The 18,327-nt window shown below is 36.3% G+C and overlaps 1 protein-coding gene across 1 annotated transcript in view; it reads right to left on the minus strand.

The window, feature by feature from the left end:
• Positions 1-14,509, minus strand: part of LOC110105423 (dnaJ homolog subfamily C GRV2) — a 63,880-nt gene extending 49,371 nt beyond the window's left edge. The window contains exons 1-7 of the mRNA XM_020834931.2: positions 13,653-14,509; positions 6,179-6,412; positions 5,206-5,293; positions 4,161-4,369; positions 3,039-3,140; positions 2,901-2,963; positions 490-2,733 (exon numbers count right to left, since the gene is read on the minus strand). Of these exons, the coding sequence (XP_020690590.1) occupies positions 490-2,733; positions 2,901-2,963; positions 3,039-3,140; positions 4,161-4,369; positions 5,206-5,293; positions 6,179-6,412; positions 13,653-14,177 (3,465 nt within the window). The 5' untranslated portion in view covers positions 14,178-14,509. The remainder of the gene's footprint in view (positions 1-489; positions 2,734-2,900; positions 2,964-3,038; positions 3,141-4,160; positions 4,370-5,205; positions 5,294-6,178; positions 6,413-13,652) is intronic.
• Positions 14,510-18,327: the final 3,818 nt, after the last annotated feature.

An 18,327-nucleotide genomic window follows, 5' to 3' on the forward strand; every position in this document is an offset into this window, starting at 1 on the left:
TCTTTTGTCCTTGGGACCGTGTCCATGGATCATAAATCATAGATCATAAGTATCAATTTAAGTGCCAACCATGTAAAAAATAAGTTACCCCCAAAAGACACCATGGAAAGGAGCACATTATGTCATTGATCACCTATCCAGCATATAAAAAACATCTTCATTAGCCTTATCATGCCTATTTCATGTCTGCTGTCCTGGTAATCAAGTTCAATGACGTAGAAAAAACTTCCAAGAAAAAAAATTTCTAAGTGAGCAGAATCCACCAAGTTTAGTATCATGCATTGGCAAGTTTCAAATTATATTAACCTCAAAGTTCAAATTCCAAGGAAAAAGCCTCGTCTAACTAGGCTTATGTAGCTATGAACAACAAGTTCCCAGCAAATATATCTCTTAAACTACAAGATGATCCTTTTGAACAAATAAAGAAAGCAAATTTACATAGTAGCAAATCAAAAAATAATTATTTGAGAAATGTTTTTAAAGATTCACCTTTAAAAGAAGAAGTAGCCGATGCCTCAATACTCGATCATCCGTTCTGTCCAACAAAACTGTAATATGAGCAGTGCCATCAAAAGATCCGATGGCATTATAGTGTTGCTCATACACAATAGCCATTGCCCTTGCACAAAGTTCTCGAACTGAAGAACCACCTCCACCGCCAAAACCATCTAATCTACCCATATCGCACCAATCGTCTGAGGAACCTAGTTCATCAGGAATAGCACCATCCACAGTAAGCCCAATGTCTGCATCACATAAAAAACGATGATACAATGCTCTGAAGAAAGCAACTGGGTCACGTAAGGGAAAATCTTGTGCCTGACAACTGCTGCTGCTTTCAAGTAACAACCTAAGATAATATTGACCCACACAGACCTCTTTTGACAAACTGGGATAGCTAATTGAAAACTCAGCATAATTCCACGATAATTTAGGTAAATTTTCATGTTCTGTGGTATTTTTTGTTAGCGTGCTTCCAGGCACAATGTCATCAGTTCGCTCCTTCTCAACATCTAATTTGTGAACTTCAAGTTGTAAAGCTTCTCTTAGTTCCTGCCTGGTACGTTCATTCCATATTAAATCTGCCCGGTTGTGATCTAAGCCAAATGCCCTCCAAAACTGCAGCCAGTTACACAATAACCTACCAGATCCAACAGGAGTGCTTTCAGCGACAACTTGAGCAGGAGCAGGTAGGTCAGAATTCAAGGAGCCGATTGGATTGGTTTCAGAATCAGTTAAAACTGTAGGATTTGGATTTAATAACTGTGTGTTCTGCAGAAACTTGTCAGCAGAAGCAGTTGCCATGCTACAATTTTGCGGGCTTCCTACATAGGAATATTCACTAGCCATGTTACGACCAGGAACAGAGGTATAAGTAGGAAACTGAACAGAAATTGACTCCTGGGTAGTTCTTTCATGGTTTTCTGTCCCCTCAAAGGCGCTGATCTCCGTTTGTTTTCCCAAATCACCATTTTCACCATTACAAGGAAATAAATCATTTTCATGATTAGGTACACACCTCATAAAACGACCTTTCCTTTGTTGTAGTATGCGTCTCTGCCTCTTTCTGGTCAAAGGAGCATCATCATTAAATTGATTCTGTAAATCCTCAGAGGTTTCATCAAAACGTGTATGTAAGTATGCAACAAGCCCAGGAGGAAGGACTCTTGACAGTAAATCTAAAGCAGGTTGATATGAGTCTGCCCATAAAGCTACAAGTTGTCGGCTCACGTCACGTCTCTCACCAGTTGGAAGGAAAAATGCATTAAGCAAGTGTCTTAGGAGAGCGCCATCCCTCAAAGCAGCATCTCGCATGGACTCTGCAGCAATTGCATCTTCCTCAGCAATTGTCCGCATAATAACAGCAACTGTCTCCCTTACACTTTCAGCAGGATGCCCAAACAATGCGAATAAGCGGCGCCTCAACCCAGCAACTTGCCTTAACAGCTCCACAAAAATAGCATGTTGAGTTGTTTCACCATGAGGTTCACAAAGCAAGGCTTCAAGAACTTCAACAATTTCCATTGAAAGCAATGGTGAAACGGTGGTTGGTTTCAACCTATTGACAAGTATAATAACATAATGTTGATGTGCAAATAACACAGACTTAGCATGCATGAAAGTTGCATGCCGTTCTCCTTTTGAGTCCATTAGTAAACTAGGATCACCAGGACCACCACCAATAAGCATAGAAATAAGTCCTGCAGCCTCAGCTGCTACCCCATCGGATCCATTTCTGAGTAATCCCATTATCCTCCCAACAGCAGCAGGAAATGACATTACATGAGATGCAGCATTTCTTGAAGCAAGTAATCTGCGCAAGCATGCAATGAAGCCCATCACAGTTGCAGCTGCTTTTGGTGATGGAGGTGGAGGGGGAGGAGCATCTGCAGGGAGATTTGGAGTTGCTGGAAGCATTGTGATCAAAGCCATAAGAACTACCTCAGGCACCTCAATGCTGTGAGGCACTCCACTGTAGGCAATGCATGCATTGAACTCCCTTATTCGACGCCACAACTTTGCTCTTGACCCAGGAACCGAACCTCCTTCAGCTACAGCATCCTTGGCAGCAGCAGCTAGATGCTTTAAATGCATAGAAGCACTTTCCATATCAGCAATAGGGCGCTGTGCAGCAACATGAAGTTGCATCTGCAAATAGACCCTTCCACAAGGAGGATCTATGCGGTGACCAGGCATTGTCAACCTCGGCAACAAGGGAACGGGGTATTGTCCCTATGAGAAGTAAAAAAGGGAAAGAGATTGGTGAATAAGACCTTGCAAGAAGGAAGAAGACATGAAGAGTTAATAAAACATTGGAAGAATAAATGAAGGGGGGAAATTTGACCAAAGTTTAAAAAAAAAAAAAGAACATGCATTTTAAGCAGCAGATGTATTCCTACCTCAGCCTGAATCACATCTCGTATAGCTGCAAGTAAGCTATCTCGCGATGTGCTTGCATAAACCTGAAATGAAGAAACAAGAAAACTAAGAAGATATCCAAGAGAAGAAGAAAAAAATTGGGGCCATTTAAGTCGTACATGAATAGGGCAACCATCACTAAATTCCACAGCAAACATCTGTGGTTCTTCAGCGAACCTAACAAGAGAACTAACGGTGGACAGTGGTCGAATAATAACAGCCTGCACATAATCACAAAATATTCCATTAGTATCATGGAAACGAAGCAAAACCATGTGTACACGCACAGACTGTCAAATTGTGCCCAAGTTAGCAGTACGCATGGAGTTTTGGTAGTGCCAAAAATGTTTATTCACAAGAAGTTTATGACAACAAAATTCAAAACAAGTAGCCTTAACTAAATATCAGATAGCATATGAAATAAAGATGGACTTTCCAGTTACATCTAAAAGCAAATAAATGTGTAAACAATAGTATATTCATTATTCTAACATTAGAAAGCATACGCCCTTATACCTAGAAAAGTTAAGAGACCAAAGGGCGTGGAGATGAAGCATGCAAAAGAAAAACATATTGCACAAATAAATAGTCACCGCAAAAAAAATATCATCCTTAGGGATTATGACTTATACCTGACACTAACCAATCTGAACTACGGTTCTCATTTCTTACTTGTGACATCATTAAAAGGTAGAATCAGGCACTATGGTGATATCAAGCATCACAATAACGCCAGAAAACAGCCCAGGCAAAAAATAGGTCGAGGCAATAGCGATTTCAAGAACCACACACATGCCAGAAAACTACACAGGAATCACCAAAGTCGAAAAACTGCACAAGCAACATGTTTCAACAGACCTTGTTCTCATCATGTGTCTGCTATTCACAGTTTAGTGTTGAAACTGGGAAAATTTAAACCTATAGTCCACTAACTGATAACTCATTTGGTGCTATAAAATATTATGAAATAAAAATATAACAAGCCAGCTAAAGAATCTGAAACTGACAAGCCAGTGAGTTCTCATATTCTGCAATGCAACACATTTAAAAAGAAACTATTTTCTTGAAGTAAAGTGCATAATCCAATAATTGCAACATTGAGATGCCTCCAATGGGAAGAATTATAGATAATTAACGAGCATTGCTTGAAGAGATTAAGAATAAAGATTGGCAGCAAACAATACTAAAGATGAACCAATGTATGAATCAGAAATAAAATAATTGTATGACGGAATCAATACTTCATAATTATTAGGGCGCCTTTCAATCATTGAAACCCTTGTAAGAACAAGTTGACGAGATACAGAATCCCCTTGCTGACCAAGGCCTCCCTTGGGTCCAATACCGATACTTAAGCCCATGACATTAGCTGTACCATGTGCACCAGACCGCAATCTTGTAACAGACCATTCCCCATGGGGAGTTTGATCTCCTCCAACTGCTTGCTTGGCTGAAAACAACATGAACTATTGAAGATATAAGCATGTTATTGCCATAAACATTTGAAATTATCATGATGTGACTCACTAACACTGAATCCAAGAAACTAATTCACTTGAAGGCATGACAACCAAAAATACACAAACCAATTCAAGAAAGTCCATGGCACTAACAATATTGATGAAATATTTTAAAAGTTTATTTCTCAATGCAATAGTCATCTTAAATATAGGGTCTCAGATGCTGCAATAAAAAAACGTGAAGCTGCACGAAGATTCTATAAGATCATAAACTTTTGGTGAGGATATAACTAAATGATTGAAAAAGGCAGGGGACTTACAAAGCCCAAATAAGTTTATAATAATCATTTTTAATAGATAATTTAAATGGAAATGGAAATAGCTTAAGGGTACAAATTCAGTGTAGCTTTTACTTAAGATCAATAGAAACCTGTTTTAACAAAAGTTTTAAATGTTCTAAATGTCATCTTGCTTGTCAATTGAAATACTTTCCCAACAATAAAGCAAAATTTCTAATTAAATCATGGTTTACCTAGCGAGAATATATAAAAGTTATTATGACCTCAAATCCGAACCATTCTAAAAAATATCATAAGCCTAACCAGCAATCTGAAAAATCTCATTGCACCATCATTAATATACAATGGTTTTATACTTGAGATATTCATATGGACAACTGCAGAATTTGATCCCAGAAAACATGAAACTTACATGAAAAACAGCTGGACTAACATAGAACACATGATAGATGTCTTCGAAATTTAACTAAGAGCATGAAAGAGAAAACAGAAAGAATTACATCACAAAGCTCACATTCATAACTTACCCCTTTGTTTAATAAAATCTGCTGTAGTCAGTGATTGAGAACTTTCAACAGATAGTAACAACCCAACTGACGATCTTGCAGCTTTGGTCTGCACAAAACACAAGATCATAAAAGTGGATATTATGCAGGGTTCTAGAAACAGGACCGGGCATGCCAATTGGACTAGTTAGATGACGAATTGGTCATATGGTGGCCTGAAACAACAGCAAATAACGGATTGCTTAAAAAAATAAGATTAAAACAACAGAAAATCCAATGGTTGAACATAGGACAATTGAACCGATATCAATTTTAGAGAAACAGGCAATTTGCTTAAATGGTTCAAAATTTTCCGAAAAAAACTAAAATAAAATCACAAATCCCTCCTTAGAGGTTGAAATTAATCCTCTCGACTACAAAAGACAAGATTAGTGATATCATTTATTATAAATTTGATGTAATTAAACTTTTATTTTACCCTAACTTCTTAGTCTATTGGTTATTTGATTAGAAATTAAAATAGAGAAATGGTGTGTGGAAATTAGTTCGCTGCTTGATAAAATTGTATGGCTTATTTCACTTGGATGTTTTCTATTTCATAAATTTTTTTTATTTTCTATCACTTAATTGAATCATTATTAAAATATTATATCATACAAGTCATTAGTAAATAATTTTAATATTTATGATGTCATCATAATTCAATTCACAATTGAGTCAATGAATCTTGAATACTTTGATCTTTGAGCTCATACATTATTAAAAATATTATACCATACAAGCCATTATTAAATAATTTTAATACTTATTATGTCATCATAATTCAATTCACAATTGAGTCAATGAATCTTGAATACTTGGATCTTTGAGCTCATACTCCGATTATGTTTTCAGAATCTTTCTCTAATGTGTACTTATGACGCAATCAAAACTTTAAAACATTAATTGGCTTCTAAATCAACAAAAAAATTTAAAAAGGGGAAAGCAAACATACCAGATATGAAATAATTGTGGAGCTGGTGCTACCAGAGGCCGCAGTGAAGGCTTTACTCTTTCTCCCATATAAGGGGCAAAGTAAAAACCCTTCTTGCTCACTACTTTTCTTTCCATATTTGTCTGTCAAAAGTGTAATGGCAGGTGAATCCATGTCTCTAAAGTCCAAGCACCAGCGTATAACTCCAGACTGTGTTTCTATTAATTCAACTCCCACAGCTGTAACTTTTAGTTTCTAAGAAGTATAAAATTTGTCATTAAACCTCCAAAAAAGAAAAAAATTTGCATCAAGCAAGCACTAAAAGAAACACAAATCTTGGAAATACTGCAGTCTCAAGTGATACTGTGATAGAAGGAAATTTTAAATTTTGATTTGGTCTAATTTTGCATCAAGGCATCAACGTACAATGCAGAGTTTAAAATGCAACAAATGAATGCCAGATAAGATGCCCATAAAGTTTAGTGACACCAACTAAATCATAAAGAAACTCTGGCAGCTTACTCGGATTTGGAATGTGGGGCCACATAACACCACACTATATTTCAAACAAGATGGACAACTAAAGGTAAGGTCTGTGAACTCTTCATCAACCATGGTTATGCAGCGAATAACATTTCTAGTAATGAGGCCAAATCTTTACAAATGAAAAGTACTACCAAATATTTGCATCCTTACAAAATTAGTTCAATCAAAATAGGAATCGCGGTTCTCATCAACAATATGTTCAAGATAACATTCTCTATTGGTAAAAATTTCATCTGTGAAGTTCTTTGTGACCTTTTAGAAATTAATGTTAGCCACATAATATTGGGCCAACCTTGATAATTTGAGATGGAAGCGTCATGTGACTGTCACACCAATGCTTTACTATATATTCAAGTGGAAAGGCAGACTTCAGAACCATCGAACAAGCTATCTTCTATTCACAGCATTCAACATCACATTGATCTCATAACTGGATCCAATATCCCTAATTTACCACATTATAAAATGAGCCTAAAAGAGCACATGATACTGCAAGATATTGTCGACAATCTTTTGCGCAAACAACTTGTTCAGCTTAGCCTCAGCCTATGCATAGTTCTTGCACTAGTTGTCCCCAAAAAAGATGGAAAATAGCGGATGTGTATTGCAATTCAGGCAATAAACAAAATCATCATTAAGTGCCGCTTTCTCATGCTACAACAATAAGATCTACTCAATAAGCTGAATACAACAACAAGCCTTTATCATGCTATGTAGTGTCAACTACATGAACCATTTTTCTGCATTGTGCTCTATTACAAGTCAAATTCTCATTTAAATCTAATAAAAATATCATTTTTAATATTTTACAACCAAGTTTATTTAGGTCTACCTCTACCTTTCTTAACATAAGATGGATGTAATACATCTACTCTCCTAACAAGATCATCTGAAGTACGACGTTTTATGGGACCAAACCATTTAAGGAAACTCTCACAAATTTTATCTGCCACTGAACTCCAACATTTTCACTTATATGCTTGTTTCGTATTTTGTCTCTAAGTGCAAAGCCACCCATCACTTAACTTAATTTTATGCTTCACTTTTAATAGCCAACATTCTATGTCATAAAACATTGCACGTCTCATCACCATCTTATAAAAAAATTTCTTAAATTTGAGGGGTACTTTTTTCTCACACAACCGGCCGATGCATTGCTCCACTTCAACCATCCAACTTGAATTCTACTAATAATATCCCAATCTATTTCACTATCGATTTGAATAATAGACACAATATATCTAAAACGTACACTCTTGTTAATGACTTGATCACCCAATGTCACAATCCCACCACTAGATCTATTACTAATAAAATTACACTCTACGTATTCGATTTCAGATCTACTCAAACGAAAACCTTTAGACTCTAATCTTGACCTCCATATTTCAAGTTTTTCATCAACTCCCTCTCTAGTCTTATAAACAAGAAGAATGTCATCAACAAAAAGCATACACCAAGGTGTTGCAAATCTGGACCCAAGTCTTGTGGTTTTGATGATAACAAATATCATTGAATTTTTCACTATGCTATTTTGCATATTTGTTTTGCCCTACTCACTAATATTTCAGGATCACAGCTCGTCTGCAACCTCGATCAGCTCAAGATTGGGTAGACTAGGAAAAAAATTTGTATTTCTCAGTCTTTTTTTACTTTTTACCTTTCTTGAGTCAAAAATATATTGTGGTGAATCTTACAGCTAAGTAACATTGCTCACACACACTCAAGGGAGTGAGTTAGTGAGTTAGAATAATTTCTGTTGTTGAACTAATCATACAATACGATTTATATCGTACTGGACGATCAATTAAATAGAAAACCAAATTAGGGCATGGGCACCTCAATTAATTAAGAGTGATTAAACTAATCGTATTGTACAATACGTATCGTACAGGTCGATCAATTATAATCATCAAAATAGACGTCAATCACAATTTAGGTAATATTTTAAAATTCAAATTTTGTTATAATTGTGTTGTATAATATGCATCGTAATGTACGATATATGACAATCATGTCTAAATTGATCATGTGATTATGTATTTAATTATGGTTAAATTGCTCAATTAGATCGTACAGGACGATCGGAGACGATCGTACTGTACGACCCAATTCATATATGGGACGATAATTAAACGTTGCCCCTCATACAGGACGATTAGCTATGTGTTTGTATTGATCGTACAGGACGATCGGAGACGATCGTACTGTACTACCTGATTCCTGCATGGGACGATAATTAAACACCACCCCTCGTATTGGACGATTAGCTATGTGTTTGTACTAATCATACAGGACGATGTTCCCAATCGTACGGAACGATCAATATAAACACTTGAACTGATCATAAAGTGGGTTGCAGTTCATACTAGATGAAAATGTTGTTTTGAAATATTCGTACAGTACGATCTTGGCTCGTATTGGACGATCAGAAGCATCAGATTGAAATTTAGGGTTTTTTTTAGGCTCTCTATTTAAACTCTCATAATGTCTTAATTGAGAAACTTTTAGCTGCTAATTGTTTTTGGAAGGGAGCAAAGAGGCGCATAGGAGAGCTTTGGGAGAGAGAAGAGAGGGAGAGATTTTTGTAAGGGAGATTTGTGAGAGATTCACAAGATTACTCCAAGCAAGGTTCTTCCTCATCTTCTTAAAGCTTCTGCCTTGATCCTTTGGAGGCTCCAGGAAGACATTCTGCAACAACAATCCCAAGTTCTCTGCCTTCACCAGGAGGGTGAAAAAGGATTTTAGTTTCTCTGCCTTCACCAGGATGGTGAAAAATGCCTTCGGCGGTTTGGTGAAAAAGATTTTGTAAGGGCTTCTTCGCATTGCTGTGGAGGCAAAAGGAAAGACACTACTTTTAGTGTAATACCTGGAAATAAGGTTTCCAGGGAGTGGACGTAGGTTAGGTTGGATCGAACCACTATAAATTTTTGTGTGTTTTGTTTTTATTATCCCGCACTTTTTTTTTTGTGGTTTACTGTGTGGTTGACAAACTTTGAATCTTTGTTATCCTAATTTTAATTTGCTTCCGCAATAAGGGGATTAAGGTGTTTCCTTTTTATTTAAAAATTTTAAATAATCAATTCATCCCCTCCCCCCTCTTGGTTAGCCTCGGGCTGGTTCCTTTAAGTTTAACAACCTACACAAACTTTCACAAGTTGCATCCTCTTACAAATGTCTAGTAAGAGCAACTTGATAAAATGAATGGTGCAATTTTTTTTCCAAATTAGATCTTCACATCGGCTATCATCAAATCTGAACAAGAAGCGATAATGATTGGAAAATGACATTTAAAACAGCGAAATGCTATACGAGTGTTGCATCATGACTTTTGGAAACACACCGAGCACGTTTATGAGATTAATGAATGATATTAAAACATTCCTTGAACATTTTTACTTTTTTTTTTTTTTTTTTTTTTTTTTTTTTTTTGATATCTGAGTGTTCAACATTTCTATAACGGAACATTTATATCACCTCAATTTATTCTTAGCTGTATTGAGAGAAAATAGGCTTTGCATCTTCGTAAGTGAGAATTTGTTGCTTCCATTGTGCACTTTTTGCATTTATATAATTGTCCCAAATGGCCTACATGCAAACCTTTGAAAGATTGAAACAATTCGTTCTTGGCCAATTCCACCATCACTAACTGATATTCTTTCACGAACTAGAAAAAATTTTTCATCAATCTATTAAAAGGCTTAGCATTATAATGGCACAAATAATTGATTATTTGAAACAAAAATATTTTACTTAGGACTACGCACAACAAAGCATTGCTGAGATCAAAGACCTTTGTTCTACTCCCATGCTTCCATTCCTGATTTTGAAAAGACAGTGCAAGTTAAAACTAATGCCTTGGCTATTGTATTGGTGCAATCCTCATACAAGAGGAAGAACCAATTGAATTCTTCAACAAAAACTTAGCTTACCTACAAGCAACAACTAAATGCAACTGTCTGAGCTCACAAGCAAAGAGAATACTACCTATTACACCAAGAGTTCATGTTATTCAGTGACCATCAATCATTCCAATTTTTGCTTTAGAAAAAAAAATTTAAGTCGCATGCATGTTGAGTTGGCTATGTTCATTAGGGCTACAAATGAACTGAGCGTTCAAGAAGCTACTCGTGGCTCGAATCAATAAGAAATCGGTCACGTTCAGTTGATTAACTAATCAAACAAGCTTGAACGCCTTTATAAATGCTCAGTTGTCAAATGAACAAAACTAAATAGCTTGTTGCTTGATTCATTTATGACAATAAACTATACCATTTAATGCTAGTGAAGAAGCTCGTTAAAAAGCTCAATTAAAATTTGATATCATACTCGATATTAAACTCAATTTGTAATTGAGTTAAAAAAAACAATTAAAAAATCAATTAAACGTATGTATACATTTTTTTCTCATCACCGCTCGCATTCACATTCACGTCACCATTCTTTCACATGAAATCACAATTTGAACCAAAAATATATATTAAAAAAACTAATGGTAAGCCAGAGATACCATATGCATTTATACTTCGTGTGAACTATCCCAACTGTTATATGCTTTTTTAGTCCCACGTCTTTGAAAGTTTAGTATAATATTATTTAAATAGAAAAAGAGCTATGTTGCATGAGCTACTTACCACATGAGGCCCTTGGTTCAGAAGATGATGAGATGTTTTGGGTGGCATGATGTGAATGAGTATTTTAAAAATTTGTTGTGTCAAAACTTTTATTTTTTTAGTTTAATGATCCACTCGATAATAAGCTCATTTACTCGGCTCTAAAGAATCACTTATGGTCCAAATGAGATACTTGTTTAAAGCTCAATAACTACAAAATGAGCCAAACTCAAGATGAGCTCAAATCAAATTCAAGCAAGCATGAATTTAAACGAACCAAGCTCGAATATTGGCACAAAAGCTTGAATTAAGCTAGAGCAAAATTTGGTAAATGAGCATGAACAGCCTTTGGCTCACTCGGTTCATTTGCAACCTAACATTTACGTAAAAATTTATGTTCATTCTCAAGCATAAAGATGAAAATAGCAATCGAATGACTAATCTAGTAAGCTAGTGAACTAGCATGTTTGCAACTCTATAAACAAAGATAATCGAATCGGGAGAACTTTGATATCTTTATTCCACAGACCTATAATTCACATACCAATGGGTAATATACTTGGCACATGTTCCAATTGGCAATTTCTCCATCCAACATGGATAGCTCTTCAAAGGTAATCAACTTTGGATATAGAATACTTTCTCAAACAACTATTGAATATGGTTTGGATTAATGCAATAAAGCTTTTGACATCCAGTTGTTAAGGCTTTCTTCTGTGAGATAGAGTTTAAAAAACCTCCCTCATATCCTAACCTCCGATCACAATGTTAAATTTAAGATATATTTTTTACATTAACTCTGAAATCACCTATAAATTGAATTTCATTTAAGATTCACTTATCATCCTCAATTTGTTGGTCAAACAAAGACCGAAAACCGCGCATTAAGAAAAATCTTGAGCTACCTTGAAAACGAGCATCCAACGCAATGGGATTACATGCTCGAATAGGCTAAATTCACCTATAACTCTATGCTTAATCGAATAACTAGGAAAAGCACATCCCACATTGTCCACACAAAGTTACCTAACCATATAAATGACCTTAAAATTCTTCCAAAGCCAAGAAGTAATCCTATCGTTGATTTAAGCACTTTTTTACCACCAACTTAAGTACTTCAACATGGAAAATTTGGTTATGGTGTATCTTCAAAAGGAGTGATCTCCCTCATGCTAATAATCCAAATTAAAACCCATGAAGCACAAGCCATTTCCAATAACTAACCAGATCAATGATAATGATTTTGTTGTTTCTATCCCATCTAATTTAAATATTTCTTCCAATTTCAACATGGTTGACCTCAACGACTATCACCTACCAAATGACGAACATAACCAGCTCATTGAACTCAAGTCAATTTTTTGAAGAGACAGGGAACTGATGCAGCTCTCCAAGCTCCACTATTAATCAATTACTATTCCCTACTTATGTGCTATTTCGTTTGCAGTAAAATAAGTGTAAAGTATTCCAAATGCATGGATTTTGAGAATATTGATGTTTGGTTTGAAGTAAATTATGTAGTGTAAAATTTTGGTGCATTTGAAATTCACTCTCTAGTTCAATTTGGTGCATTTAGAATTCCTAAGATTTTGGTGATTTTTAAATACACCATAAATTTATCACCATTGCCTCTAACCGCTGCCACTATCACCACCGCCGACCACCAACTATTAGCGTCAACATCTACCATTGCCAGCCGACCATCACCCACTACTGGCTACCGTCGCTATCATCTACTACCACCAGCCATCGCCCCACCTTTGGCCTCCGCTGCCGCCACCACTGTCGACTACTACCAGCCGCCCACCCCCGCCCCGCCACTAGCCACTAACCACCACCATCTTTGGAGTTTATATTGCATTCATTATACTTCAAGAAAAAAAAAATATCTTTATTTATTTTACACTCATCCAAACAATTCCAAACCATTTCAAATACATTGTATTTCTTTTTCAGGCAACCAAATAGCCCCTTAATTTTATTGTTTTCATGATTAGCTATTAATAGTTAATAGTAGCTGTTTTCTTTAATTGTTATTTGATTGTGAGCTTCATATATAACAGAAACCACAGAGTATTGTGATTCTTATTCTCTGAATACACCATTTAACTGGAAAAATGCAAAACTTTTTGTTGCAATCATCATCTTCTCCTTTGGTGTATCTTCTACTACGCTAAAAATCAATCATAGTGACTCACATGTACAATTTCAACTGTTCAGAAGAACAATGTCAAGGCATTTAGCCGAAAGGCAGCGCTACACCGTGGCCAAGTTATTATCGGCAATAGTTGGGGAGAGCTAAGCAATTTAAACCGAGAAGGAACGATGCAACTTACATATGGAACCCATTGCAAGGTCCGCCGCTGCAGATGAAGCACATGGAATTCAGCTATTTGCCCGAGTTTGCCCGGCCTGAGCAAGTGCATCTCCGTGAGGATTCTCGCCCGGTACCTTGAAGAGAACTTGATTGCTTTGAATTTTCCGCGCCCGTCCGTCCGCACACTCACTGTGAACTCCTGTGCGCCACCGTCGCCATCGTCTCCCCTGCCCAGCGCAGGCGCAGCCCCCTCGAAGTCATTGGAGACGTCATAAGAATTCGTTACTGAAAGCGTCGAAGGGTCCAGCGTGATGATCGCAGAGTTCGAGATGCATAGGATACGCTTATAGCGACCACGCCACGAGTGTTTGACAACCATGTAGCGAGACAGGTACTCCGGTTCCTCGGGGACTACAGGGCCGGCGACAGCGGGAGCAGAACGATTAGTAGAGGTTGCGGCCGAAGGAGGCGTCGACTCCATCGTCGATGGAGGGGGGTGAGTCTGGTCGGCGTCGGAGTTGGCGTGGCGGCTGACGAAATCCATGGGCGACAACTGGTCTAGGTATCCGATTCGGCGAGCATTAGGATTACGAAGGAAGGGGAAGAACCATAAGCCCGGGTTTGCCGCAAACGGGCCCTGACGAGACTGATTCGCCCCCAGCGCTCCCGATCTCTTCGAGATACCCTATCGATTTATTGCACACAACCTGCTCAATGGAGAGATGGTTCCGAGTATAGCCGCCTTCTCTTCTTCGGATAGGGGTTTTCTAAGCCATCGGCATCGAATTAGAAAATCAAAATCTTCCGTTCGTTTCTGTCTCTGATCGGAGAGGCGAGGGCTCGCCACAGTGGTTTCTCGGACGTCGCTGGGATTTAGCAAAGGGGAACTGTGGCTGTGCCTTCAGCGAAATGGACGGCCCTGATCTCAACGATGGTTCATGGACCGAACTCGTCGCGATGAATTTTAGTAAGTTCAGCCGGCAAAGTTGGTTCGATGAAATTTCAAAATTTTGGGGTTGTATAGGGAAATCGGTTTCGGGTTGAATTCAATATAGATCTACTACTTTTTGACATGATTTGAATCTAACCTATTTTTACGAATGGGTTAATAATTTCAACCCGTACCCAACCCTTCGGGTTTTCGGGTTGCCCCAGCCTAACAAGAAGGACTGTGCCGGATCGATAGAAGTTTGCGAACGGTTGCTTCAACAGGGGAGAGAAGAGGATGCTCTATGATAATCAAAGGATTGAAAGGAGAAAGATTAGCTCACTGGTGGCGTTCGCGGTGGTGGCTTCGACATCAGCGCCGGAGATGCCAGTGAATCGAGCGGGATCATCGACGAACTCAGTGGAGAAGGGGAGCATATGTTTTCAGCAAACTCATTGCCACCACCTCCTAGTAGTACGACAGAGTTGATTGGAGAACGATAGGCTAAGGAAGGAGAACCGAAAGCCTGCTAACGAGGTATCCAAGATGAAGAATTTGTGTAACAACATCTTCTTCTTGATGTCTGAGTATGCCAACACTGCGCCGCAGGCACTAGAGTTGATGCCAGCGAGGCAGGTATCGAAGGAGGAGGAGGAGGAGGAGATCGGCGTCAAGGCTGAGTCATCATTCACCATAGGGGACGATGCGGTTTATGCTTGCACAAGTGTAGGCATCAAGCGGAGGCGTGGCCTCAGGTCAGATCGGATCAACTTTGGGTTAGCGGGTTATCCCGGATTCAACCCGATTTTTCAAACTGGTCAAAATTTGGAACCCAAATCCGACCTATTTGCCACACAGGATAATCCTAACCCGGAATGTTTGGGTTAGGTTCGAGTCGAGTTTTCAGGTTGTGTCAAATATTGACACCCCTAGTTTTATAAGTGTAACAACATAATATAATCACAATAATTGTCAAGGGTGAAATCAAAAAAAATTCAAGATGCTTAATTGCTCGTTCTTTTTTTTCATAAAAAATATAAATATTTTAATTAATTTATCTACCTTCAATAAATACATGCTCGAATTCCAAGAAGAATTTCCCTTTTCTATATCATATATAAGATTATTTATTTCAATCCTATTTTTCCCACCTTCAAAAGTGAGTTTGATTGCACTCATAAGTTGATTGTACTATCAGTATATAAAGTATATATAACTAATGGTAAAATTACAATGAAAAGCATTGCATTAGACAACAATAATATTTTGAAATAATATGATGAGTGCAATTGTAATAGTAACATTAGACAAAAAAATTTATACAATTGAGTACAATTATAACATATATAATAGTTATAAGAGAACTAATGTGCAAATTCATAACATTCATATCATCTATAACAAAGTTTTATAAATTAACATGTAAATTCATCCATATTATATCATCATGTTCTGCAAACTAAACTGTAAATTTATTTATATCATTGATAGCATCTAAATCATTCATACTATATCATCACCCATGTGTGTATTCTATTAACTTGATTAATAAAAGAAAAATATTTATGAAGAATTATTTTGTTTATATGAAGTATATTTGAACGTATGACTCAACGTTATTGTGGAATAAGACTTCGTTTGGGACAGCTTTCTTATTACTTCTTAAAGCAGCTTTCTTGTATAAAAATTTTAATTTTTATACTAGAAAGCAGTTTTAAGAAGCAATAAAAAAGCCGTCCCAAACGAAACCTAAATCTGCTTATAAACTGACTTTGATAATTATATTGAGAAGAATTTTTAATTAAATAAATCAAGTTTTATATTGCACATACCTCATAGTCATCGTTACAAATAAGATATAGAGTAATCATTAGAATGTATTGGTGGTGGAATCAAAATGTGAAAGAAAATATCATAAATAAGAAGCTTTGTTATGAAATTGGTTTATATGTTAAAACTCAAAGAGTTGAGAATGATATAAAGAGACCCGTAAGAAGTCTAAGAAAGTAATATGTAATGTGAAAAATTTAGCTTTGAATGATTTATATAATATATTATATACTAAGGAGGGTAAAAGATATATATATAAGTTAGCCAAACAAAGAGATAAGATAAATAAGGATTTAATTTAAGTGAAGTACATTAAGGATGAAAAATAAAAGTGGAATTATTAGAAGATGATATTCAACAAAGATGGATGGGATAATTTGATAAGATTTTCAATAAAAATTATGAGTACGATTGACTTTAGTGACCTTAGCATCATAAATGAAAATTGAAATTTTTACTTTTATCAGCTTATTAATAAAACAAAAGTTAAAGAGGCATTAAAGAAAATAAAGTATGAAAAAGTTCTTGGACCTGATGATATTTCAATAGAGATATGAAAATGCTTAAAGGATGAAGGAATTTCTTGACTTACAAAAAATTTCAATATTATTTTGAAGACTAAAAAGATGCCACATGAGTGGAGGAGTGTGTTGATTCATATTTTTAAGAATAAAGGTGATACATAAGAGTGTGTGAATTATAGATGAACTAAGTTAATGTGTCATACTTTAAAATTTTGGGAGAGAGTTATTGAGCATAGGTTATGCCGTGATACTAATATTTCTCAAAATCAATTTGGATTCATACTGGGTAGGTCTACTATGAAAGCTATATATTTATTGAGAGGTTTGATAGAGAAGTATAGGGAGAATAAGGAGGATATACATATGATGTTTATTGATTTAGAGAAAGCTTATGATAAAATTCCAAGTGAAGTGTTATGAAGAGTTTTAGAAAAGAAATGAGTTAATAATGCTTATACGCAAGTCATTAAGGTATGTATGCATGAGATTTTACTTGTGCCTAAACACAAGGAGGTTGAATTAAGTATTTTCCTATTTCAGTTTGATTACATCAAGAATTAGCTTTAAGCCCATATCTTTTTTCTTTAGTTATGGATGTTCTTACTAAACATTTGCTGGAGGATGCACCTTGATGTATGATTTTGCAAATGATATTTCTCTTTTTGATAAGACTAGAGAGGGAATTGAAGGTAAACTTGAACTATGGAGGTCAACCTTAGAGTCTAAAGATTTTTGTTTGAATAGATCTAAAACTAAATATATGGAGTGTAAATGTAGTATCAATTGATCTAATGGGGGAATTGTGACTTTGGGTAATCAAGTCATTAATAAGAGCAAACATTTTAGATATCTCAGGTATATTGTATAGAGCAATATTGAAATAGATGGGATATTATTAGTAGAATTCAAGTTGGATGCTTGAAGAGGAGGAATGCATCAGGCATGTGGTATGATAGAAAATTACGCATCAAACTTAAGGAAAACATCTATAAGATGGTGGTAAGACCTGCAATGCTTTAGGGCACAAAATGTTGATCATTAAAAGAGAAGCATACAATTAAGTTAAGTGTTGCAGAGATGAGGATGCTCAGGTATATGAGTAGCTTTACTCTTAAAGATAGAATGTGAAACGAGCATATACGTGAAAAAGGTTTGAGTAGCTCCAGTGGAAAATAAGATTAGAGATAGTCACATTTGATGGTTTGGTCACATAAAACGTCGACCTTCAAATGACATGATTAGGAGAGTAGATTTTTTTATTCCTCTCTTCTTTTTTTCCCTCTTTCATTTCTTCTTCTTCCATTTCTTCTTCTTCCATTTCCTTCTCACGCAAGCTGGCGAGTGAGGGAGTGAGTGGAGAGCACGAAGATATATATATATATATATATATATATATCTTAATTTTGGTCGCC

The sequence above is a fragment of the Dendrobium catenatum genome, unplaced genomic scaffold (genome assembly GCF_001605985.2).
Source record: "Dendrobium catenatum unplaced genomic scaffold, ASM160598v2 fragScaff_scaffold_1122, whole genome shotgun sequence".
Taxonomy (NCBI): Eukaryota; Viridiplantae; Streptophyta; class Magnoliopsida; order Asparagales; family Orchidaceae; genus Dendrobium; species Dendrobium catenatum.